The 25,161-nt window shown below is 37.9% G+C and overlaps 1 protein-coding gene and 1 long non-coding RNA gene across 9 annotated transcripts in view; one reads left to right on the top strand and one right to left on the bottom strand.

The window, feature by feature from the left end:
• APC (APC regulator of WNT signaling pathway) overlaps nt 1-22,836 on the top strand; it is a 91,322-nt gene extending 68,486 nt beyond the window's left edge. For 6 of the 8 annotated variants that reach the window (XM_015849416.2, XM_015849419.1, XM_015849415.1 and 3 more), the window contains 8 exons: nt 2,513-2,635; nt 5,170-5,548; nt 6,509-6,604; nt 7,392-7,531; nt 8,327-8,404; nt 9,087-9,203; nt 10,188-10,402; nt 10,788-22,836. In XM_015849416.2, coding sequence (XP_015704902.1) covers nt 2,513-2,635; nt 5,170-5,548; nt 6,509-6,604; nt 7,392-7,531; nt 8,327-8,404; nt 9,087-9,203; nt 10,188-10,402; nt 10,788-17,349 — 7,710 coding nt within the window. In that variant the 3' untranslated portion in view covers nt 17,350-22,836. The remainder of the gene's footprint in view (nt 1-2,512; nt 2,636-5,169; nt 5,549-6,508; nt 6,605-7,391; nt 7,532-8,326; nt 8,405-9,086; nt 9,204-10,187; nt 10,403-10,787) is intronic. The other 2 variants (XM_015849418.1, XM_015849417.1) reach the window with 2 other exon arrangements.
• On the bottom strand, nt 333-25,161 carry LOC116652500. The gene is made up of 2 exons (XR_004305590.1): nt 25,084-25,161; nt 333-610 (listed from the first exon to the last, which is right to left on the bottom strand). It is a non-coding gene; the product is annotated as an uncharacterized LOC116652500 (long non-coding RNA).

The raw sequence follows: 25,161 nt of genomic DNA, 5'->3' as shown, positions 1-25,161 counted from the left end.
TTGGAGAAAAGAAATAGTTCAGCACAAGTTAGAGGTTAAAAGCATAATGTATTTAAATAATTGATGCACTGTGGGTGCATCATCAATCTTTATAGCATGAATCAGGAGTTATTTTGTTGTATTTTGGCAGACTCTTTCGAGTGGAGGATTCATTCACTCTTCATTTGAGGTCCTGCGTTTGTGATTTTATCAATTTTCAGCTTTGCTTCATAAAAATGTTTAAAGCATGTCCCCTTTCCTCCTGGAGGATGATAGATATAGGGATCTGAATCTATATTCTAAGAGACATCTGGGGATTATTTACTTCCAGTACAAGTCCAGAGGGAGGAGGCTTAATGGATTGTGCATAATGTTTATTTCTGATAAACCAGCTCAATGTACTTTGTGTTGCTGAGCAGTCACTACTAAGCAGAACCCAAGAAATATAAACCAAATTATTCAGGTCTAATTATTTTTGTAGTCATATAATCAGCGTTACTTGAAATACTGCCAATTGAAGCTGGGATTTTTCAGGATTCAGTCCTGTCCTTTTCTGTACCGTCCTCCAAGTATCTTCTCTTCCATTACACTGGCACTGAAGTTAGATCTTTGCTTTCCTTTGCATTGTAATCTGTAATAAGGAAATCAGACAGGTTGCTTACTTCACAAAGAAAATGTGCCACAAAGCAGAGAAAATGCTTAGTACTTTTTTTAGTCAATCAAGTCATGTTAAAACAAACTGCATTAGGATTGTTATTTTATGTGTGGTCTTTTATATGTCACTGACATGGTCCTCTAATATCTATGATTTTTTATACTTGTGAAGCTTCTGTGATTCCTTAGCAGTCCGTGTTTAAAAACAGAATGTAAAGTAATTTAGAAAATTAGAAAATGTTCTTCCTTCTGTTAGAGGGAAAACGACATGACTTCTGTACAGGGAAAAGCAGCAAATACAGAAAGATCTGGGCTTGGGTCAACACAGCACTGAGAAGACTTGAATCTTATAAGGGAATCTTCTCAGTTGCAACAAAAGATGAATTTCACCAGTAAAGAAGTGAAGTGAATAGAACACTATTCTCTTGAAATGTTGTCTACTCAAATATTTATTTTAGTTTCCCGTACTGAATGGGGAGGGAATGGCATCAGGAAACTTCGCAAGTAGGAAGAAGAGACAAAGAAAGAGCAACATCAAAGACAAAAAGTAAAGAGTGAGTAGGTAGTAGCGGTGAGGGAAAAAAAATGAAAATACACAAAATAGATTAAAAGGGCAAATATGCACATAGCAGGTCTTGCCACAGTAGGTAGGAACATGCTATTTGTGATAATTTTTAGGAAAATAGCAGGAAAATGTATCATTATTTTATAGCTTTTTATTTAAAAAAATAAAAGTTTAATCCATTTATAATTTGTTTTTGATACAGACAAATTTAAGTATGGTTACTCCTTGTCCAGATGAATATCTTGTCAGTTCTTGCTTATATGATTGTGCTATAGAGATGTATGTATAGTCCTATGCAATGTATAATCTGACATAAATGTCAACGTTTTTTCTCTCCTTAAAATGTTAATTCAGCTTGTTCCCAAATCCTCCTTTTTCTCAATAAAAATAGTGATAATAAACGAATTATAAAAGCATTGCCAGGGCAGTATCAGGTGTTTACACAGACTGAGCGAAGAACTCCTTGAGAGCAGCCCTGCAGGGAAGAACTTGGGGGTCCTGGTGGATGAGAACACAGTTGGCCTTCTGGGCTGCATTAAGGGTGGCCAGCAAGGAGAGGGAGGTGACTGCCCCCCCTCTATGTAGCTCTTGTGAGGCCCCCTCTGGAGTATTGTGTCCAGGCCTGGGCCCTCCAGTACAGGAAAGACACAGAGCTCTTGGAACAGGTGCAGAGTTGGGCCACTAAGATGATCAAAGGGATGGAGCACCTCTTGCGTGAGGAAAGGTTGAGGGAACTGGGCTTGTTTAGCTTGGAGAAGAGAAGGCTGTTGGGAGATTTCATTGTGGCCTTCTAGCTATTTATTAGGGTAGATAGTGATAGGACGAGAGGGAATGGTTTTAAACTGAGACATGGAGGTTTAGGTTAGGTAATAGGAGGGCTTTTTTCACTCAGAGGGTGCTGACGCACTGGAACAGGTTGCCCATGGAGGTTGTGGATGCCCCATCCCTGTAGGGCTGGATGTGGTTCTGGGCAGCCTGGTCTGGTGGTTGGTGACCCTGCACATAGCAGAGGGGCTGAAACTAAATTATTATTGTGGTCCTTTTCAACCCAGACCACTCTGTGATTCTGTGAATTCCATTGAAAATAGAACCCTGTTGAGAGTGGGCTTGGGGAGAAGTTGTAATAAAATCCAACTTAACAGTGACATTTATGTAGTGTCAGGGCAGCGAGGACCTAACTTAACCAAAATAAACTGCGAATTCATAGCTGTAAATATGATTTCATGACCTAGTGCCAAAACAGAACACAGTAAGACAGTAATTGTTTTTTCGGTTAGACTTTGTACTGTATTGAATTGTTGTTTTAATTTGTAGGGTTCTGCTGCTCGAATGGACCATGAGACAGCCAGTGTTATGAGCTCTAGTAATAACTACTCTGTACCTCGCAGACTGACAAGTCATCTGGGTACCAAGGTAACCGAAGATTACAAACCACAGGTCGCTAATGCTACATTTTTACTAATACAATAACCTCATTGTTTCTGGCATTAGTACTAATATTAGCTGAATAATCAATTCACATGTAGTAATTTTTTGGAGATATAATTTAAAAATATTTTCTATCTTAATTAAGAGTTACTACAGTAAAGAAGAACCAATTGCTAGAAGTTCATAGAGTATTTAAAAACTCCATGATGTTGATCTGTACTCCATGATGAAAACTTTTAAATCAGTTCTTGAAATACTTTTCAGGTACCAAATTCACAAAACATAAGAAATTGCTAAGGAATTAAACAGACCAAAATTTTAAAAAAAAATTATTTAAGACATTCACAGTGGTGTCTATTTGCAACAGAGTGTGTTCAGAAGTATATGTGCAGCATGAAAAAGAGATGGAAAAAAGCACAAATTTGTTACACACAAGTCCATGAAACACTGGAGTTTCTATCATATCTGGACTTAGCAATAGTATGGGTGGGGTACTGAGCCCTGTCTTCCATGAGCCATTTTTCTTGACATCATATTGATTACTTTGGGCCTTAAGGATGTTGCTGTAATGTTGGAATTTCTATCTTGCACTGTATGCTTGCCATAGAAGAGTGTGATGTTGTTTAGTCTGTTAACAAGTTGTCATTGCAAACTAGAATTTCCCAAAGCCGCAGATAGATGGAGAACCCTGAATGCATGGAAAGTGTGAAAAACACATGCAAAGAAATGGATTGAACTTAGTGTGATGTAGGATAAGAAAAGCTTAGTACTGATACGTATGAACATATATGTGGTAGAGATTCTAAACAGAGCAGTGTATTTACAGATGCAGAAAGAGATGTCTTCATGTGCAGTGCATGTATACAGGGAAGGACAGAAAGAAAAACATTTCATAGTTCTTCCTATACCGTCTTTGCCACAATTCAGAGGTCAGATTTTGGTGGCTTCTTTAACTTTATTCTCTACAAAAGAATTATCTTTAAAATCTAAATTATTGTCGATTAAAGCTACCACTTGAAATACCTGTCAAAAGTCATACGTGCAGCAGATTAAATTCACTGTCTTTTATGAATCCAAGCAGTTTGTTTTAATATTGCAATATGAATTCTTCCAGACCAGGATTTTCCAAATCAGGATGCTAGGTTGTTATAAGATAGGCTCCAAGACTATTTCAGTGGATTTTGTATGGCATCATAGAGTTTCACTGATATCAAGATTTCCATTGTTCCAGCAGTTCTGCGTTATTACAGGAGATACACCTTAGCAGATTTGCTGCTTAGTCTATTCATTGCCATATAATTTTTGTATAACTATGTGTTTGTACTTAACCTCAGATACAGTAGAATCTTTTGCAAAAGAGCAAAGAAACAAAATAATTCATTGGTCTACTAACTGGTACAAAAATCTAACTTTCTGTAGAAAACTTGGTATAGCATTCCAAAGTGTCATTTTTTAGTTAATACATCGTAAAGAAATGCCCACTGTTCCCTCTGATGGTTTCTTTGTGTTGTGCTGTGATTTTGAATTTTGCTGTTTATCTTGGCTTTAGGAATTGGGATAGAGTTCAGGAGTTCTAGGTAGTGTCTTTGCCGTCTTCTATGCTGTACTATTCTACTAAAAACGCACTGAAGGAACCAAATGCAATGCTCAGTGTAAATCTACTAATGAAGAAAACAGAATGGGATAGACAAATCAAACCATACTTTGACCACAGATAACAAAGGAATCCCTGAAGAATCGATCCTATTTTTTAATGTGAAAGTTTGTTGTTTTGAGTTAAATGTGTACTGTTTGGTTTATACGGCTTTATTTATACAACTGCTTTGTACTCAAATGATATGTAGTAAATGAGCATTTGTTTCCTTCTCTGATTTTACCTCAGTAATCTTGAAGAAAGTTTAATTTAATCCTCCAGTTTTGCTTTTGCTGTAAGCAATCTGGTCCATATGCAAGTCACTCTTAACAAAAAATGGTTGGTTAATTTGAAACAGTTTTAAGTTTAAAAACTCGAGGATATGTAGTTGCAAGATATTTTACTACAGTGTAAAGCCAAAATTCATGTAATCACTCTAACCCTGTCTTGATACTTTTTTTTAATGCCAACATAAGAAATAATTTTTCACTGAAGAGCAGTTCTACATGAAAGTGCCATTCATGTAGATCTTACTTTTTTAAGATGGAGTTAATTTTAAACATATTTTACATTTTCAAAGTAAAATATTTTCGTTCTTGTTTATTTAATCATTTTGCACAGTGGAAAGTTAGAAGTCTTCACTGTTATTCTTGCAGACTAATACAGCTGCCTACAGTTAACGCCAACTTGTTCTATCTATTTAACCACGAAGTGAGATTTGTTAAGGTCATAGATGGTGAAGTAGTAATAGTACTTAATTACTTGTAAAGTAGCTCAGGCTCTTGCACCATTAAATCAGTTGTATGTTTGGGGTTGTTTTCCTCATGTGTACCATTTGGATTTCACTTAAGCTTATTTTAATATGTAGTTTTAAAATATAACCTTATTTTTAAAATCATTTGACCTACAGGTGGAAATGGTGTACTCATTGTTATCAATGCTTGGTACTCATGATAAAGATGACATGTCAAGAACATTGCTAGCAATGTCCAGCTCCCAAGACAGCTGCATAGCTATGCGTCAGTCTGGATGTCTTCCTCTCCTCATCCAGCTTTTACATGGCAACGATAAAGACTCTGTCTTGTTAGGGAACTCTCGTGGTAGTAAGGAGGCCCGTGCCAGAGCCAGTGCAGCGCTGCATAACATCATTCACTCCCAGCCTGATGACAAGCGAGGCAGACGGGAAATCCGCGTGCTCCATCTTTTGGAGCAGATCCGTGCTTACTGTGAAACGTGTTGGGAATGGCAGGAAGCACATGAACAAGGCATGGACCAAGACAAAAACCCAAGTACGTTCTTCCAGCTTTATATTTTTTGATAAAACAATGAGTTTACAAAAGATACAGCTGACTTTAACTGCTTGGTAAATGTATGTAAGGTTTGTGAAATGTTTGGGCATCGGCATATATAGTATGTGCAATTGCATGTATAGATAGGCTTTTTAAATTGAGGTAGCTAGCATTAGGAAGTATCACCTACTATGGATATGGAACTCTATTTATAAACTTGTTCTTTAAATCATGAGACTTTCAGATGCATTCTAGGTAATAACTAGTGTTTTTTATTGATGGTCTATGAATTAACAGTAAATTTCTATCTAGTGCTATGTTACGTTTCAATGCATAATGCAGTGTATCTAAATGAATAGATAATCCCAAATTGTTCTTCATTCAGATGTGTTCAGGAGATACACATTTCACACAGGAGATAGTAAAAGACAGCAGTTCAAAAAAATACCAGTCTAGGCAATATGATGTGAATTATTATTTTTAATGCTATACATGAGAACTATTTCAGTATTAAAATACCATGGTAGTAGCAGTTTTCTCAGGACTTAACACCCAGAGAAACAGATTCGTTTTAGATGCTGCATGATTTAATGCTGCTGGAATACTTAACCTTACTGATTTGTTTTCAGTAAGTTATTTGTTTTTCAAAACTAAAAAGGTTTTCTTGTTGTTTTACCAGAAGTTAAATTATGTAATGCATACGTTAATTCTCTCTGACTTTTTCTGCACCTAGTATATGTATGTCTTCTTGGGTGAATATGGATTTATTCAGGCATCTTCTGCAAATGCATTTGTTAGCAATATTCCTAAGTATCTGTATATTTGTGAATTAATAGGAAGACACAAAATCCAAACAATATTGCAGTTGGTTTCTCTTTAAGTTTTGATTCTTTTTGAAAATGTTATATCTAGACAAATTATACACTTAAAAATACTAACTGCTCCCTATTTCTGGATCAGTGCCTGCACCAGTTGATCATCAGATCTGTCCTGCTGTATGCGTTTTAATGAAACTTTCATTTGATGAAGAACACAGGCATGCTATGAATGAGCTTGGTAAGACCAAATGTATTTATCTGACTTCACTGAAATGCTTGCTAGAAATGCTGACATTCATTGCTTGTAAGGTTTACTTCAAAGAATATGTGGCTTGGTTCTGCCATGAGTTCAAGCAAATCATCAGTTCATTTGCGACCTCAGAGTGATTAATGCAGGTTACCTTAGCTATTCCATCACCCAATGGACGCGTTATCTTTTAAGTTATTCTTTTCTGTGGCATGAACTCTGAATACTGGAAAAGTATTACTATCACATGAGTTCTTGTGACTTTTAGAAACACTGCTTACAATGGAAGCCACTTTCTGAAGTATTTGTGTCCTAAGTAGATTCCTGTTCAGCACCCTGAATTTTTTTATCATTGTCAATCAGTTCTGTACATGGGGGTTTCCTTTGCAGCATCTGTGTGAAAATATTCTGTGTACTTTTTCCTTAGAAATATAACATTCAGTAATGATGTTTAATTGTTGTCAGGTTTACTATATAACCTTTCATGTTACCGGTGTGATGTCATCAGTTCCGACTTTAGCTCAAATTAAAAGTATTTTTCTTCTTCATAAATGCTTCTGTTCCCACTTCCTCCCCCCCAGATCTCAATGTCATGTTACCAAACCTCTCAGCTCGTACTAAACATAGAATTTGAGATCCAGAGTCATTTATTTAGAAGTTTATTTTATTTTCAGAGCCTAATGTTTTTCAGATGTTTGAGATGTTACAGCATTCTTGATATCAGGACTGAAATTTGTTGGTTTTTGTTGTTGTTGTTGTTTTTTATTTGGCTTCAAAGGAGGTTTGCAAGCCATTGCTGAACTGCTGCAAGTAGACTGTGAAATGTATGGACTTACAAATGACCATTATAGTGTTACATTGAGGAGGTATGCTGGAATGGCTCTGACAAACCTGACTTTTGGAGATGTAGCAAACAAGGTAAGAATCAAATATATAATAATTTCAGTTGATAGCTGTGCTTGAATTGCAGCTCTTGGGCAGGTGAAATCTTTGTGATGGGATATTGGATTTAGGCTCCAGGGAGAAATTTCAAACAAAAACAACACCTGTGGTTTTGCTTCATAAACATTTCCCTGTCAGACCCCATTTTGTCTGACTGTGTCTCTGCTGCCATCTGTCAGACTTCAGCAACATGTAACAGAGTATTGGAGGGAATATTCAGCCTCTAATGCCACACCACCAACATCTGCCTCTAATGTCTGAGCCAACATAATAAAAAAGAAGCTATTGCTTCTGGAGTAGCCCTCATATTTGCTGCCCAGCTGACAAGTTGTACAGTTCTAACACATCATTCATTTTTAAAGAATTTTTAATTGTACTTTGTCACAGGCAGTTTCTAATGTAAGCGTTACGGTTTTTCATTCATGCTTTAAAAGCTGTTCTTCAGATGCCACAAATGTTGTGATTGTCCATTATTTTACCCAAGACATAGTAAAGAAAGTTTCTTAAATGGTAATGTTCCAGATCTGGTCCTAGGCCTGTTGTAAAAATTGTAAAATTTATCACAATTCTACCTCTTAGGATTTTCAAGAACAGAAACTGAATTAGTTTTCAGTAGTTGTGGACCAAATACTTATTATTAGAAACAAATATTAATAAGCTTTTTTGCATTTAGAGATGATCAGCTTAAAATATCAAAGTCTTACGTACCAGTAAGCCACCTAATCTGTCATAAAACCTTTTTTTTTCCTATTTCCTTCTGATTCCTATCAGGCTACATTATGTTCGATGAAGGGCTGCATGAGAGCTCTTGTAGCCCAACTGAAGTCTGAAAGTGAAGACTTACAGCAGGTAACAATGAGATGAAATATTTTTTGTTTATTTCCACTAGTTGGCAGCACTTAGGTTTCATTACAGTATATTGAAAGACTTTCTGATCTCTTTTCTTAGTATTTACTTTCCTTCTACCTTTTGGCCTTGCTGTCACTTCCCTTTGTACTTGAGTTCTGTCTTTGTGATGAAGTTACTCGTGTTCTGTCCACAGACAGCCTTCTTGCTTTTTTTTCCCATTTAGGTTCTCTCTTTGAAATGTACTGCATTCATCCTAGCCTGATTTTTCATCTGTAATTGTTGTTCTTGCGTTGTCTTGTCTGCATAACAAACTTAGTACCTGTATTCATTCTGCAAATTATGAGGTACAGTTCTTGTAGTAAAATGCCCACCTGTGGGTCATGCTGTTTTTTCACCAACGTATCTCCAACGCATCAGCTGTAAAACTTCTGTGACCATGGTCTGTCGATGAAGTCCAGTTTTTGAGACAAGTTTAAACTATCCTGGCTTGGGACTCCACCACTTCCCTGTGCAGCCCATTCCAATGCTCGACCACCCTGCCTGTGAAAAATGTCTTCCCAATGTCCAATCTAGACACAGCTTGAGAGCATTATATATGCTTTTTTATATATATTAAATATGCATATAGGTGTGTAAGCATATTTAGTAATTTTTTTATTTTATTTTTTTTCATATTTTGCAGGTCATTGCAAGTGTGTTGAGGAACTTGTCCTGGCGTGCAGATGTAAACAGTAAAAAGACACTACGAGAAGTTGGGAGTGTGAAAGCACTGATGGAATGTGCTTTAGAAGTTAAGAAGGTACTGTGTATAAGAGCCTATGAGATACATTTTTGAGACAATACATTTAATTTACACAAAATAAATGTATTGTGGTCTTTTTTGAACAAAGCAGTATGTCAAATGTTTAGGGTGTTTCAGATAACTTCAGAGTTTAAGTTACCTAAAGTTCTGTTAGAATTGGTAAATAGAATTGCTTTGAGTTAATGGAGCATCAGATCACAAAATAATGCCATTGCCTCAAAACTAATAGTATTTCTGTAATTTCATTTTTTGATGGTTGACAGTTTTTGCTCTTCTATTTCATTGTTTCTTAGAATTTAGAATTTAATAAAACCCCTTCTGATCTTAGGGAACAGATAACTTCCACTTCTGTCATTTTCTAGATGTATTCTTAGTATCCAGACAAGGTTATATTCTATCCCAGAGTCCTCTGCTAGCTAATCTTCAAACCAGATACTTCAAAAAATTTCTGGCGAGCAATAAATCCATTGCTGAGGGAAAGAGGGAAGCCAGCAGAAGTTTGCCTGCACTGCTGTATGCCTTGGTTGATAAGCTAATCAGCCCAGAAAACAGAAATCGGAACATAACTAGCTTACATTTGTGAGAAAGAAACAGAGAAATAAGAGGCAAATATAGGAAAATAGAAGAAAATATCAGGCATTAGCATACAAGTGAGATTTCATCCAAACAAAAATCAAATTATGCTGGTAACTGGAAAAACAAATTCTAAAACAAATTCCATGGTCAGTGAATTTCATTCCATTGCAAATGTATGTTAGAATTAACGAGGCTTTTTTTTTTTTTTTTTTTTAATCTGTGGGCTATATTCCTGCAGGTTCAGTGGGAATTACTACTTCAGTTTATTCGTGGTCCATCTTTGGATCAGTGGGAATTAGAAAGAGATCTGTGACAAACTCCTTGTAACTGACTTCAATATTTCTGAGGGCTTTTGATCAGAAATTGAAAAACTTATCTAATCCTGTCACCTTTTTATTTTCCTAGGAGTCAACCCTAAAAAGTGTCTTGAGTGCCTTATGGAATCTGTCGGCACATTGTACTGAGAACAAAGCTGATATATGTGCCGTTGATGGTGCTCTTGCATTTCTAGTTGGTACACTGACATACCGGAGCCAAACAAATACTCTTGCCATCATTGAAAGTGGAGGAGGAATATTAAGAAATGTTTCTAGCTTAATTGCTACTAATGAGGACCACAGGTGGGTATACAACTTCTGAAAGACTGTAGTGGTACTAAGAGCATGTTTACAAGGTAGTTTGTATGCTGAGTCTAAATGTGAATGTGTGTAGAATAATATAAAATACAGTAACTTGTAGCGAATCAGCAGGTATTCGACTCAGATAACAGAGATATACAAACAGCATAGGGTGGGAGCAACAATTTGTGTTTGTAGTAGCATTTGATTAGCATTTAGATAGATTCCATAGGAATAGAGGAAAAATAAGATAAATTTTCACTGGATAACTGTAACTATCCTTTAAAAGAATTAACTTGTTTGTAGTGTAGTAAGTTTTTATTTTGTTTGTCTCCGATCTGTTGGAAATGTCACTTAATGATTTTTGTTTTCAATTATTCAATACCAGGCAAATCTTGCGAGAGAACAGTTGCTTACAAACGTTGTTACAACACTTGAAGTCACACAGCTTGACAATAGTCAGTAACGCATGTGGAACCCTGTGGAATCTTTCTGCACGAAATGCAAAGGATCAGGAGGCACTGTGGGACATGGGAGCAGTCAGCATGCTCAAAAATCTCATTCACTCGAAACACAAAATGATAGCAATGGGCAGTGCTGCAGCTCTAAGAAACCTCATGGCAAACAGGCCAGCAAAGTATAAGGATGCTAACATTATGTCTCCAGGATCAAGCTTGCCATCTCTTCATGTTAGAAAACAAAAGGCACTGGAAGCAGAATTAGATGCGCAACATTTATCAGAGACTTTTGACAATATTGATAATTTAAGCCCAAAAGCATCTCATCGTAATAAGCAGAGACATAAGCAGAATATATACAGTGAGTATGTTTTGGACTCTAGTCGTCATGATGATGGGGTATGCAGAACAGAGAGTTTTAATACTGGTAACATGACTGTACTTTCTCCATATTTAAATTCTACAGTATTGCCTGGCTCCTCGTCTTCTAGTAGAGGAAACATAGAAAATTGTCTATCTGAGAAAGACAGAAGTCTTGATAGAGATCGAGGAGTAGGTTTAAATGCCTACCACCCAGCTACAGAGAACAGTGGAAGCTCCTCTAAGAGAATAGGAATGCAGATTTCTACAGCTGCAGCTCAAATTGCCAAGGTTATGGAAGAAGTGACAAGCATGCATATTCCACAGGAAGACAGAAGTTCCAGTTCTGCTTCTGAAATGCACTGTTTGACAGAAGACAGAAATGCCACAAGGAGAGCAGCCACTGCCCATACTCACTCAAATACATACTTTGCAAAATCTGAGAACTCAAGCAGGCCGTGTCCTGTGCCTTACACAAAAATGGAATACAAGAGAGCATCAAATGACAGCTTAAATAGCGTCAGCAGCAGTGATGGCTATGGTAAAAGAGGCCAAATGAAACCTTCAATTGAATCTTACTCTGAGGACGATGAAAGTAAATTTTGTAGTTATGGGCAGTATCCAGCTGACTTGGCACATAAGATACATAGTGCAAATCACATGGATGACAACGATGGAGAACTAGACACTCCTATTAACTATAGTCTTAAATATTCAGATGAACAGCTAAATTCTGGAAGGCAGAGTCCTTCTCAGAATGAAAGATGGGCAAGGCCTAAGCATATAATAGATGATGAATTGAAACAAAATGACCAAAGGCAGTCAAGGAGCCAAAGTTCAACCTACCCTGTGTACACTGAAAGTGGGGATGATCAACACATGAAATATCAGTCACCTTTTGGACAGCAAGATTGTGTTCCTTCATTTAGATCAAGAGGATCCAATGGTTCAGATCAGAATAGAGTAGGGTCAGCACTTGGAATCAATCAGAAAGTAAATCAGTCTTTGTGCCAGGTAGATGATTATGATGATGATAAGCCAACCAACTACAGTGAACGCTATTCTGAGGAGGAACAGCATGAGGAGGAAGACAGACCAACCAATTACAGCATAAAGTACAATGAAGAGGAACATCATGTTGATCAGCCCATTGACTACAGTCTCAAGTATTCAACAGAAGTTCCTTCCTCTTCTCAGAAGCCATCTTTTGCTTTTTCAAAGACTTCTTCAGTGCAGAGCACTAAAACTGACCATATTTCCTCAAGCAGTGGGAACACATCAGCCCCTTCAGCAGGTTCAAAGAGGCAGAATCAGCTTCACCCAAGTTCTGCACAGAGCAGAGGTGGTCATGCTCAAAAGACTGCTTCCTGTAAGACTCCTTCTATTAACCAGGAAACTATACAGACTTACTGTGTGGAAGATACACCAATATGTTTTTCAAGGTGTAGCTCTTTGTCGTCTTTGTCGTCAGCTGAAGATGAAATAGGACGTGATCAATCCACGCGAGTGACTGATACTACTAATACACTACAGATAGCAGAACTGAAAGAAAACAGTGGGGCTCTATCTGCAGAAGCTGCAGTGAGTGAAATCACATCAACATCACAACATATCAGAACAAAGTCCAGTAGACTTCCAACTTCCAGTTTATCGCCTTCTGATTCCTCCAGACATAAAGCTGTTGAATTTTCTTCAGGTGCCAAATCTCCCTCAAAGAGTGGTGCACAGACTCCTAAAAGCCCACCAGAACATTATGTACAGGAAACTCCTCTCATGTTCAGCAGATGTACCTCTGTAAGTTCCCTGGATAGTTTTGAAAGCCGTTCAATTGCTAGTTCAGTTCAAAGTGAGCCTTGCAGTGGAATGGTGAGTGGTATTATAAGTCCAAGTGATCTTCCAGACAGCCCAGGACAAACAATGCCTCCAAGCAGAAGTAAAACACCACCCCCTGCTCAAGGAGTTCAAGTGAAAAGAGATGTAGCTAAAGGTAAAGTACCTAGTACAGAAAAGAGAGAGCCTGGTCCTAGGCAAGCAGCAGTAAATGCAGCTGTTCAGAGAGTTCAAGTACTGCCAGATGCTGATACACTACTGCATTTTGCCACAGAAAGTACACCAGATGGGTTTTCTTGCTCTTCTAGCCTGAGTGCTCTGAGTCTTGATGAGCCATTTATACAGAAAGATGTAGAGTTAAGAATAATGCCTCCTGTACATGAAAATGAACATGGAAATGAAGCAGAACCTGAACAGTCAGATGATACAAAGGATAATCAAGAGAATAAAGCAGAGAAGCCTTCTGAAGCAGAAAAAGACATTCTGGATGATTCTGATGATGATGATATCGAAATACTGGAAGAATGTATTATTTCTGCAATGCCTACAAAGTCTTCACGTAAAGCCAAAAAGCCTTCTCAAGCATCTGCTCCAAAAATACCTCCTCCTGTAGCCAGAAAGCCAAGCCAGCTGCCAGTTTACAAACTTATGCCTTCCCAAAGCCGATTGCAATCCCAAAAGCATGTGAGTTTTACACCAGGAGATGATATGCCACGAGTATATTGTGTTGAGGGTACACCAATAAATTTTTCAACAGCTACATCTCTGAGCGATCTTACAATAGAATCACCACCAAATGAGTTGGCCAATGTAGACAGCGTGGGTACAGGGGCAGAGTCAGGGGAATTTGAAAAGAGGGACACTATTCCTACAGAAGGTAGAAGTACAGATGACTCTCAGAGAGCAAAAAGCATAACTGTGACTGGCCCAGGACTGGATGATGACAAAACAGAAGAGGGTGATATTCTGGCTGAGTGCATTAACTCAGCTATGCCAAAAGGGAAAAGTCACAAACCTTTTAGAGTGAAGAAAATAATGGATCAAATACAACAAGCATCTACATCTCTAAATAATAAAAATCAATCAGAAGGTGAGAAAAAGAAGCCAACATCACCAGTAAAGCCTGTTCCCCAAAACAGTGAATATAGAGCACGTGTAAGGAAAAACACAGAGTCTAAAAGCCAAATTAATAATGAAAGAAGCTATCCAGAGAACAGAGATGCAAAGAAACAGAATCTTAAAAATAATTCTAGAGATTTTAATGACAAACTTCCAAATAATGAAGAGCGTGTAAGAGGAAGCTTTACATTTGATTCCCCTCATCATTACACACCTATTGAGGGAACTCCGTATTGTTTTTCACGCAATGATTCCTTAAGTTCTTTGGATTTTGATGATGATGATGTTGACCTTTCAAGGGAAAAGGCAGAATTAAGAAAAGAAGCAAAGGAAATAGAAACTAAGGACTGCCCTAACGCAGAACAGCCTTCAAGTCAGCAACCAAGTAATAGGACACAAGTTTGCCAAAAACACCCAGCAAGCAGAAGCCAATCTAAAACTTTCTGTCAGCCAAATAAAGATATTCCAGACAGAGGGGCAGCTACAGATGAGAAGATGCAGAACTTTGCTATTGAAAACACACCTGTTTGTTTTTCTCGCAATTCATCTCTTAGTTCCCTTAGTGATATTGATCAAGAAAACAATAACAACAAAGAAGGAGAACCAGTAAAGCGAACTGAGGCTCCTGATTCGCAGATAGAGTCAAACAGACCACAGACTTCTGGTTATGCTCCTAAATCATTTCATGTTGAAGATACACCAGTATGTTTCTCTAGAAATAGCTCTCTGAGTTCTCTAAGTATTGACTCGGAAGATGATCTTTTGCAGGAATGCATTAGTTCTGCCATGCCTAAAAAGAAAAAGCCATCAAGAATGAAGAGTGAAAGTGAGAAAAGTAATTCCAGAAACATAGGTGGTATGTTGGCAGAAGATTTAACACTGGATTTAAGAGAGATACAGAGGCCAGATTCAGAACATGGTTTCTCACCTGATTCAGAGAACTTTGATTGGAAAGCTATACAGGAAGGTGCAAATTCTATTGTTAGTAGCCTGCATCAAGCTGCAGCTGCTGCATCACTATCCAGACAAGCTTCATCAGACTCTGATTCTATCCTTTCATTAAAATCTGGTATTTCTCTGGGATCACCATTCCATCTTACCCCAGACCAAGAAGAGAAACCTTTTACTAGTAATAAAGGGCCACGAATTCTTAAGCCAGGAGAGAAAAGTACACTGGAATCTAAAAAAGTAGAATCCGAAAGTAAGGGAATCAAAGGAGGGAAAAGAGTATATAAAAGTATAATTACAGGAAAAGCTCGCTCCAATTCAGAAGTTTCAAGCCAGTTAAAGCAACCACAGCAAACAAGTGTGCCTTCAATTTCACGTGGCAGGACAATGATTCATATTCCAGGAGTTCGAAATAGTTCTTCAAGCACCAGTCCTGTTTCCAAAAAAGGCCCCCCATTCAAAAACACAAATTCCAAGAGTCCCAGTGAAGGCCAAAGTTCAGCTAGCTCCCCAAGAGGAGTCAAGTCATCAGTAAAACCTGAACCAGCTCCTGTAACTAGGCAGCTGTCAGGGTTGAACCAGGCTGGATCAAGTAAAGGACCTTCTAGATCAGGATCTAGAGACTCCACTCCTTCTAGACCTCAACAGCAGCCATTGAGCAGGCCTCTGCAATCTCCAGGCCGAAACTCAATCTCTCCAGGAAGAAATGGTATAAGTCCTCCCAACAAACTGTCTCAGTTGCCAAGAACATCATCTCCTAGCACAGCTTCAACTAAATCTTCAAGTTCAGGTAGGATGTCATATACATCACCAGGCAGGCAGATGAGCCAGCAAAACCTTACGAAGCAAACTGCCTTAACTAAGAATAGCAGTAGCATTCCAAGAAGTGAGTCTGCTTCCAAAGGACTGAACCAAATTCTCAGTAGTGGTGCATCAAACAAAAAGACTGACTTATCCAGAATGTCATCAGCAAAATCTAGCGGAAGTGAATCTGACAGATCTGAGAGGCCTGTTCTTGTTCGCCAGTCAACTTTTATTAAAGAAGCTCCAAGTCCGACTCTAAGACGTAAATTGGAAGAGTCTGCTTCATTTGAATCTCTTTCTCCTTCCAGACCAGATTCTCCCACAAGGTCCCAGCTACAGACTCCAGTTTTAAGTCCCTCACTTCCTGATATGTCTTTATCCACTCACTCAACTGCCCAAACTAGTGGCTGGAGAAAACTACCCCCTAATCTGAGCCCTTCTGTAGAATATGATGGGAGACCTGCAAAACGTCATGATATAGCACGTTCTCATTCTGAGAGTCCATCTAGATTGCCAATCAACAGGTCAGGAACATGGAAACGTGAACATAGTAAGCATTCCTCATCACTTCCTCGTGTAAGCACTTGGAGAAGAACTGGAAGTTCTTCCTCAATTCTGTCAGCTTCTTCAGAATCCAGTGAAAAGGCAAAAAGTGAAGATGAAAAGCAACATGGAAGTTCTCTCTCTGGACAGAAGCAAAGTAAAGAAAACCAAGCACCAGCAAAAGGTACTTGGAGAAAAATAAAAGAAAATGAAATCCCCCAAATAATGAATGATCCTCAACATCCTTCCTCGAGTGCCACAAGTAGCTCTGATTCCAAAACACTAATCTATCAGATGGCACCAGCTGTCTCTAAGACTGAGGATGTTTGGGTGAGGATTGAGGACTGCCCAATTAACAATCCTCGATCTGGAAGGTCCCCAACTGGAAATACTCCTCCTGTTATTGACAGTGTTTCAGAGAAGGGGGTTGTGAATGGCAAAGATTCTAAAGAGATTCAAGAAAAACAAATTCCAGGGAATGGAAGTGTTCCTGTTCGTACCATTGGTTTAGAAAATCGTCTGAACTCTTTCTTTCAGATGGACAGTCCAGACAAGAAAGGCAGTGAAACAAAACCTCTGCAGACCAATCCTGTTCCTGCACCTGAAAGTAACGAAAGTACTGTGAGTGAGCGTACACCATTCAGTTCCAGTAGTTCAAGCAAACATAGCTCTCCGATTGGTGCTGTTGCAGCGAGAGTAACTCCTTTCAATTACAATCCAAGCCGTAGGAAGAGTAGTGTGGACAATAGTTCTGCTCGGCCATCGCAGATACCCACACCAGTAAATAACAGCACAAAGAAACGTGACTCAAAGTCTGAAAATACAGACTCCAGTGGAACTCAGAGTCCCAAACGTCATTCTGGCTCTTACCTGGTGACTTCTGTTTAAATACATCAAAAACTAAAACTGATGTATTAAATGCAGCAGCTACTTAGAAGTTTTGTTTCAAATGAAACTTCAAATGATGGGGATTGATTTTTTTGTTTGTTTGTTTGTTTGTTTTTGTAAATAGGTTTGATTCTTGTTAGAGAGTCCTTGTTCTGGAAGCCATATTTGATAGTATACTTTGTCTTCACTGGTAATATTTTGGAGGAAAAATGTGATCGACAGTTTGAAATAAAATTGCTAATGCAAGTATATTTGTACAGTATGTTTAACATGTATTTAATTAGCATCCCATCCCATAACCCTTTAAATATTGCTTGTCTTGAAATCATTGAACATTGCATATAGAGAAGATGGAGTCATACTGCTTTATCAATCATTTCTAGACTACAGACTGACTAAACTACATCAGGGAAGAACTGGTATTATTTATGCAAAAAAATATACTCAGTTTTAGCATTTGTGAGTCCATCTAACCCAATAATTAATCATGTGGCTGTGAAATTCACAGTAATATGGTTTCTGCTGAACAAGCATTCCCAGCCTGCTTTTCTGCATGAATGGAACTGATGGTTATTTTCTGAAGTAATGATAACATTTGTGGTCACATAATGTGCATAGATAGGTATGGTGTAACGATTTACACTTTCTTTATGCCCTGGGGAAAAGGGGGGGGGAAAAAAAAAAAAACGAAAAAAAAATAGAAAAAAAGAAAACTGTGTAACTGTAAAACCTTGAGCGAAATTATTTCACCTGAACTAGATTTCATCTTCAAGTAGGTAGGTTTTGGGTTTTTTTTTCTTTTTTTGCTATGCTGTAACTTGTTGTATATTCTGGTATTTGAGGTGAGATGGCTGCTCTTTATTAATGAGACATGGGTGATGTCTCAACAGAGACTAAAATGAACATTTCAGAATAAATTATTACTATATGTAAATCGTGTGTGTTACTTTTGCATTACATAAAAATACAGTATTTTAATTTTGAGATGTCACCTCTTAATATTTATAATGCACTTACACTTACGGCCTGATGCAGGAGAATCTTGCACCCTCTATATTCATTCTTAGTGACTGAAAATGGCTGTTGTAGGATGCTTGTAACAGCTGCAGGATCAGGCCTCAGGTCTTCTGTAATATAATTGTAATTGAGACAGTTTCACCCATCTCAGGTGCATAACAAGGCTAAAGGCAGGGTATTTCAAGAAGTCAAGCAGGATAATTGCTTTCATCACTGCAAACTGAAACAATATTACATGTATAAAAATGGTATTTATAAATTGAAACTTTTTTTTTTTAATTGGGGATATAATGTAGAATGTGAAATAGTGACTACTGTGAGATGAAATTTTAATTCTATTTGAAATGGTCATGCAATTTTATTTTTTTAAAAAATTATAAAGGGAAAAATACCACAAGGATTTCATCACAAAAAAAGTTTGTCGTAGTGGAAAAAAATGATTTTGTATGCAAACCGGGACCTTTGCTGCCTCAAGCCTTTTTGATGCAAATATGGTTTGTGTTAGAACAATGCTGAAAAGACAGATTAGTGCTTTAAATATATACGTAGGTAGAACTTAAATAAGATTTCATTTAAAGTAGAAACATGAGATAATAGAACATTAACCATTCTGTGCATGATTGAACAAACCACAAAATTGCATCCGTTTAGTTCTGTGTCAGCTAGGCTGTTCTTAAGTTAGCATTCTAAATAGTTGGCATTCAGGATTCAAGATGCCCCAAATTTAAGTAGCATTAAAATTGAGTAATTTAAGGTGATGATAGGCTTAACACTGTTACAGTGTATCCCATCTGTAGCTTTTGTGCTTCAACTGCTATTAACATTAGTCAGTTTTATCTTGAATTCCTCATAAGACTTGTAGTGGTTTTGATCAGAATTGAGATACTGTCAGCAGTAAGTTAAAAGCCAATGCCAAAAATCCAAATTTTTTGAACAAGTGGTATCTAATTTTCTCTTTCACTCTTTGCCTCTTGTCAAATTTTTCAAGACATTTCTACGCCACCTGGTTGGTGTAGCTCTTAACAAAAATCTTCAGAAAACTTTTAATATGAACATTGCTGTTCTTTTCAAGGTGAAATAGACCTCAATTTGTTTTGGACTCAGGACTTTCTGCTGGAGTATAATACAGAACCCCATCCTTGTGTTTAAAATAGAAGACTGTCTTTCTCACAAATGAGGTGATACATTTTTGTGATGTTTTCTAACAGATAATGTAGAATAGAATATTCTGGAGGTACACCATTTTACCTGGGATAGTCAATTAATACCAGCCTGCATCTCCTTTGTCTAAGAATTTAAAGGTAAACCTAATCCCTATAAGTAAATTTTGGTTGTAACTGAGGTAAACTAGAGAACATGAGGCAAAACAATAAATAATTGTATGCATATCAAACACCAGAATGTATTTGAAATCTGTAGTGACTTCTTTAGGTAATCTAGGAGGTACTTCTTTTTAATTGGGAAGTTTCTCTTAATATCCTCATAACTAACCTACCTTTGTAGCAAAGACAGACGAGATAAACTTTCCAAGTGTAAGGGTAGTGAAACACTAAAAATATGCTTCCCATGGGAGTTGTTACATTTCCATTACAGAAGTTGTAAGAAGAAAGTTAGGAAACATAAGGGGATGGACTTCAGTGTATTTCACATTGCCTTTGTGTAGAGAGATGCTTACGTGACCTTCTGAAATTCCTTCCCAAAGCATTTCTCTGATTCTTTATCTAAAAAGCTTCGTATCCATTAAGAGACTTTTAGAATATTTAAGGACATACATGATGTTTGATTCATATTAGTGATTAGGATACAAAGTTAGATTTTATGCTTAACTATAAAAATGAATCCTGGAAGTATAAAATCAGGAAAAAAAAAAAAAAAAAAGGAAAATGGCTGTATTAAGTATATCTAGTCTTGTATTTTATTAACAGTGTCTGGATTAATGGTTGCCAGATTTGGTTTATGCTGCTAAAGTTTTCTCTTGCTCCTGGGTTTTACTTCAATGAGGTTGGCACAGCATGAACCAGGACATCATCAGTGTTGAGGCAAAACAGAGGAAAAGAAGGAGCTAAGGAAACCAAGACTCAATGTTACTGTTATTTGGGGATATACATTTTGATAGAACTCTAGTGATCGGAATGCAGACCTGCAGTTGTCCGTTATTTAGTTTAATAAAGCTTTGTGTTCTTTATGTGAAAAGTGGGAACATGTCTTTTCTGCAAATGTTTACTTTTTACCATGTGCATTCATTCTAGTTCCTTGCTGTATGCCACAGGTGATGTTATTGCTAAATTTTTATGAGAGCTTTTCTGACTAAATATTGCAAACTGCAAAAGGGAACTCGCCTATTTCTATTTTTCATGTACAGTCCTCTGTCAGAATATTTTCCTTTGAAACTTTATAGATAATTCTTAAAACAGTCAGATTTGCTAGCTTGAAAATTGAAAGCCAATGGCCTTGCCATGCTTTCCTGATAGTACTGGAATATTGTTTAAGCAGGAGTTGGCTTCAGAATACAAGTAATCAATTGTGCTGCTTTTCAATAAACAATTAATGTAAGCAACGGCACTCATCTCACCCTTCAGTGGTCCAGACCAGCTCTTAACTGGCAGAACTGGTTGGGAGGGGTTGGGTTGAACCTGCTTAAGTATGCTGAATTTGCTCAGTGCAAGATCAGACAAGCTGCCTAAAGAAGCAGAAAAGAAGAAAACAGCTAGAGCTGTTGGAAGGAGATTGGATTAAACCATTACTTGCAATTGTAAGCAATTGCAAATGTAAACCAGTACACCAAGTCCCAGAACAGCTGTTAACCCTTTTTGAGATGGCAAAAAGTCAAAAACAAACCAAAGTTTTTTGCTCTTAGCTTGTTCATTTTCAATTCCTGGCGAGTGTCCTTACAGCGCTTTACCTTTAAATATATTGTGTTCCAGGGGAGCCCCTCACCCTGGAAATTCTGACAGTTAACACGGGAAGTATGATGTTTGTAGAAAATAATCTGTTCTTCACAGACTACCAAATTATTTTTTCTACCATATGTGAAACTATATAATTTTTAAATGTGCAATGTTAAATGCAATATTAAATCCTTCCAGCAGAATGATTTACTATAATTAGCTGTGTTCTAGAGGAGGCTTGAAAAGGGTAGAGATCTTGTCCGTAATGAAGACAGTACTACTCATAGAGATGATGTAGAAGAATGCTTAGTCGTCTTTTGTTGCTAGCTGCCTCCCAGATGTCTTCACACTTCCCAATAAATAGTACAAAGAACCGTAAGTGTTGCTAACATTCCCGTGTAGACTTTCATCTACTTACCATAACACCACGCAAAGCACAATCTGCCTATCTGACAGCTTTGTTCTGGATGAGATGTGTGACTTGGATGAATCGAAAGTGAGGTGTCCATTCATATGAAGCACGACTTCCTTCCCATGCTTAGATCTTTGAGGATTTTCTTAACATCATCACGCAAATGTGTTCACTCGCTGCTACCACAGCCACCTCCTTTGCACTTTTAAGTATCACCAAAAGAGATGTCCCCACTTTTTCCATTTTTAATCACATATAGAAATGTCATTCTTGCTTTATAGTTTACTATATGCAGAGTAACAGATTTTATCTGTAAAACATGTTTTAGAGAATGTTAATGTAGATAAGGTTGAGTTTTTAGTCTGAATGTAAGTTGGTTGTGTGTTGTATTTCGCTACATATTGGAAGTGCAAGGGGATTTGGTGTGGTGCTGAAGAGCTTAAGAGTTCACAACAGTCATGTAGGTGTTAGTAAATGTGTGATGCCCGGATCAATACCAAGTATGTGTTTAATATCTACATTTTCTGCCGTCAACTTTCAGATGACCGGATGTGCAGTTTGTCCATTCTAAGACTGGGTAATGCCTCTCCGGCCTTATTTTGCAAGTTATCTGCTCCCTAGGAAATTTCCACATAGTTGGATGTTCTTGTGTTTACAGATTTCTGCCACTTCCGAGAGCCAAGGAAATTACTCTAATTTTGTTGGTGGTGAAAGCATTCTTCTTCTTGAGTGGCCATGGAACTGCAGTTAAGATAAGAAGGTGTAGGGGGAGCTTGTTCACTCAGTGAAATGCACTTCCATCCAAAGTTATTAGCTCAAGACATACATACAAACTGAGCATCTCCTGGGCCCTGCTGCTTGGTGGGAATTCAGATGTGTAAAGCTCGAGCTGGCTCTCTGCAAGGAAATAAGTTGTTGTCCTCTGAGATCAAATACATTTTTCCCACCTATGAATGTTGTTTCTCTTTGATGAACTCAGCCCACAATTATCTTTCCTTCAGTTTTGTTGTTTGCTTCTGCCTGAGATGCATTACTGTTCTTATCTCTGTAACTAATTATTTCTTCAATTATTCTGATGTATTTTGCTTCACAGTATCCTAATTCTGAAATTAGTCTTGCGATGCATAACTTATTACTGGTGGTGTTATATAAAATTTCCTCCTGATTGCACCTTGTCAGAGTGGAATTCTTTTCTTGGCTGTAACTAAATCTTAGGTGTCTGCTGTACTAGAAATATGTTTTCATTTAAAAAGAAAGCTGCTGTTAAGATGATGACAAAGCGTATCAGTACTAATGGTCTAAGAATCCAAGCAGTTTTATTTTGGTAGTAGTCACATTTTAGATAAAGTGGGTTTAGGGAGATGCACGTCTCACCAGCAGACTTCTCTGTTCTCATCCATATTTCATGTTAAAACATACTACACACAATCTAGTTCTGACACAGTGTAATTCCATAACATCTTATTGACCAGAAGTTCACAAGAAAGTGTATTTCATTATGACTTTTAGCATGGTGGGCTTAGTTAATTCCAGTCCTCCCTTCCTTACTGCATCTAGACCCTGAGGGGACCTAGATTTGCTGATTCCCAACACACACATACACACATGAACTTACAATATACTTATTCTGTGCTCTTCTATTCGCTCTAGGACTGACATACAACTAGAAGCATTTAAGCATAAAAAGACCTCTGTTGCCCAGTTACACTGTTGGGTGTTGTTTTTTTTATTTCTAAAACTTGTATAGTTCAGAAGGTGAGATCTTATTTCTGGGCTGATTAGTTGGCACCCTATTTCTGAAGTGTGCCAGAGAAAAATACACGTATTAATTGATGTTCAGAAGGAAAAGTTTATGGTCAGAATGTAGAAAAGGCAGCTTAATGTCAGTAGGGATTTTGAAAACGACAGGGTTTTGAGTGTTTACATTTAATAACAATTCTGTACAAAGTAACATTGCTTGGGGTGAGGGGAAAAAAAAGGAAAAAGGAGTTTCGATATGCAATACACAGAGCTTGGGTTTGCTTGTGAATCTTAGCTAGGTCATACGTCATTACTAAGGTCTGTGGTGGCAGATGTATGGAAGGGCAGGAAGGTAGACACAAAGATTAAGCCCTAATATTAATGTCTAGACACATGCCCCTGGGAAGGAGAGGGGATGGGGGCGTGGGGGGTGGGGGCATTTTTGTACCATTCCATGATGAAAGAGGGTCAGTATCTTTCTCTTCCTTCTATAGTTGTGCATTTAAGCAGTCATATCAGATTCAGAGTTGGACAAGGTGTTCTCCAGAGGTCACTTCCAGTCCCTACATTTCTGTGATTATCTGACACTCAAGTGTTTAATTCTATTTTGAAGTAATACTAACAGAAATCCCCCAGGCTTAAGTGAAATCTATGGGCTCAGTGCAAATACTGTATTACTGCGTCATACAGATGTGGATGATTGAAGGTTTCTCTATCCTACAAACTGACTTTATGTAGCCGTCAGGTGTTCTACAAGGTGAGAACAGAAGGCCACTGAGTGAGAGGATGTAAAACTGAGGACAGCAGTTACTGGGGAATTAGAGATGCATAGAAATCACTGTTTTTCTATTGGTATTTTATTGGTTCTACTGTTCCCAGCTAAGTAGGGATTTAGATAGTGTCCATTGGCAATATGGTGCCTGAAAGTCGCCTACATGCCTCAGTGAAATACTGTGTACAGTGTCTGCTGTGTTTACTTATTTACTCCATGTAAATCAAGGTGACTTGGAGCTCTCAACAGAGTACAGCTGAGCAGAGCTGTCTCCAGGCAACTATCTGATGCCATGTCAGCTGCTCTTGGCAACCACATTGCAACAGATAAGTCTAATGTGGATTTGGAAATCTTGAGGATAGCTGTGTCTTTTTAAAGATATACAGGATATTGACTGTCCGTGTGCTTCTACCGCTGAGATGGTTAAAACTGGTGTTTCTGCTGGTTAATTAAATACAGTTGTGTAGCTGTTGCTGCTCTAGGCTAGCCATAGGGTAGCACATATAAAAATGCTAACACAGAGGGCAAGGATTTGGCTTGCTAACGTAGAAGGAACTTAGAGCAGCCCCTGGATTTCAAGTAAATGCTGTATGCAGTATTTTAGAGTGATGTTTTGTGAAGCATGTCTCCATTTATTATGTATAGTTTTAAATCTCTGCTTATATGGATTGCAGATAAAATCATTGTAGCTCGGCTCCTCCCTTTCAATGTCAACTGAACCAACCGAGATTTCACTCTGAATCCCCTTTTTGTTTTGTATTCGCTGCAGCCCACTACAAAGGCAGTAACTAATGCATCTCTGCATGGAGACAGAACATAATGAAACCTTGTCTGACCACACTTCACATGGTGCATACAGTAATGGAAGCCTGGGATTTGCATGTAAGGGTTAAAAACACTGTTACCTGCTTATCTCTGTAACACTTTGGGATGGAAATGATGGAGGCCCAGGCCCCGCCCCGCGCCCCTTCAGGCGACGCCGC

The sequence above is a fragment of the Coturnix japonica genome, chromosome Z (genome assembly GCF_001577835.2).
Source record: "Coturnix japonica isolate 7356 chromosome Z, Coturnix japonica 2.1, whole genome shotgun sequence".
NCBI classification, from domain to species: domain Eukaryota; kingdom Metazoa; phylum Chordata; class Aves; order Galliformes; family Phasianidae; genus Coturnix; species Coturnix japonica.
The sequence above is the reverse complement of the archived record's forward strand: the minus strand, read 5'-3'. Positions and strand labels throughout refer to the sequence as shown.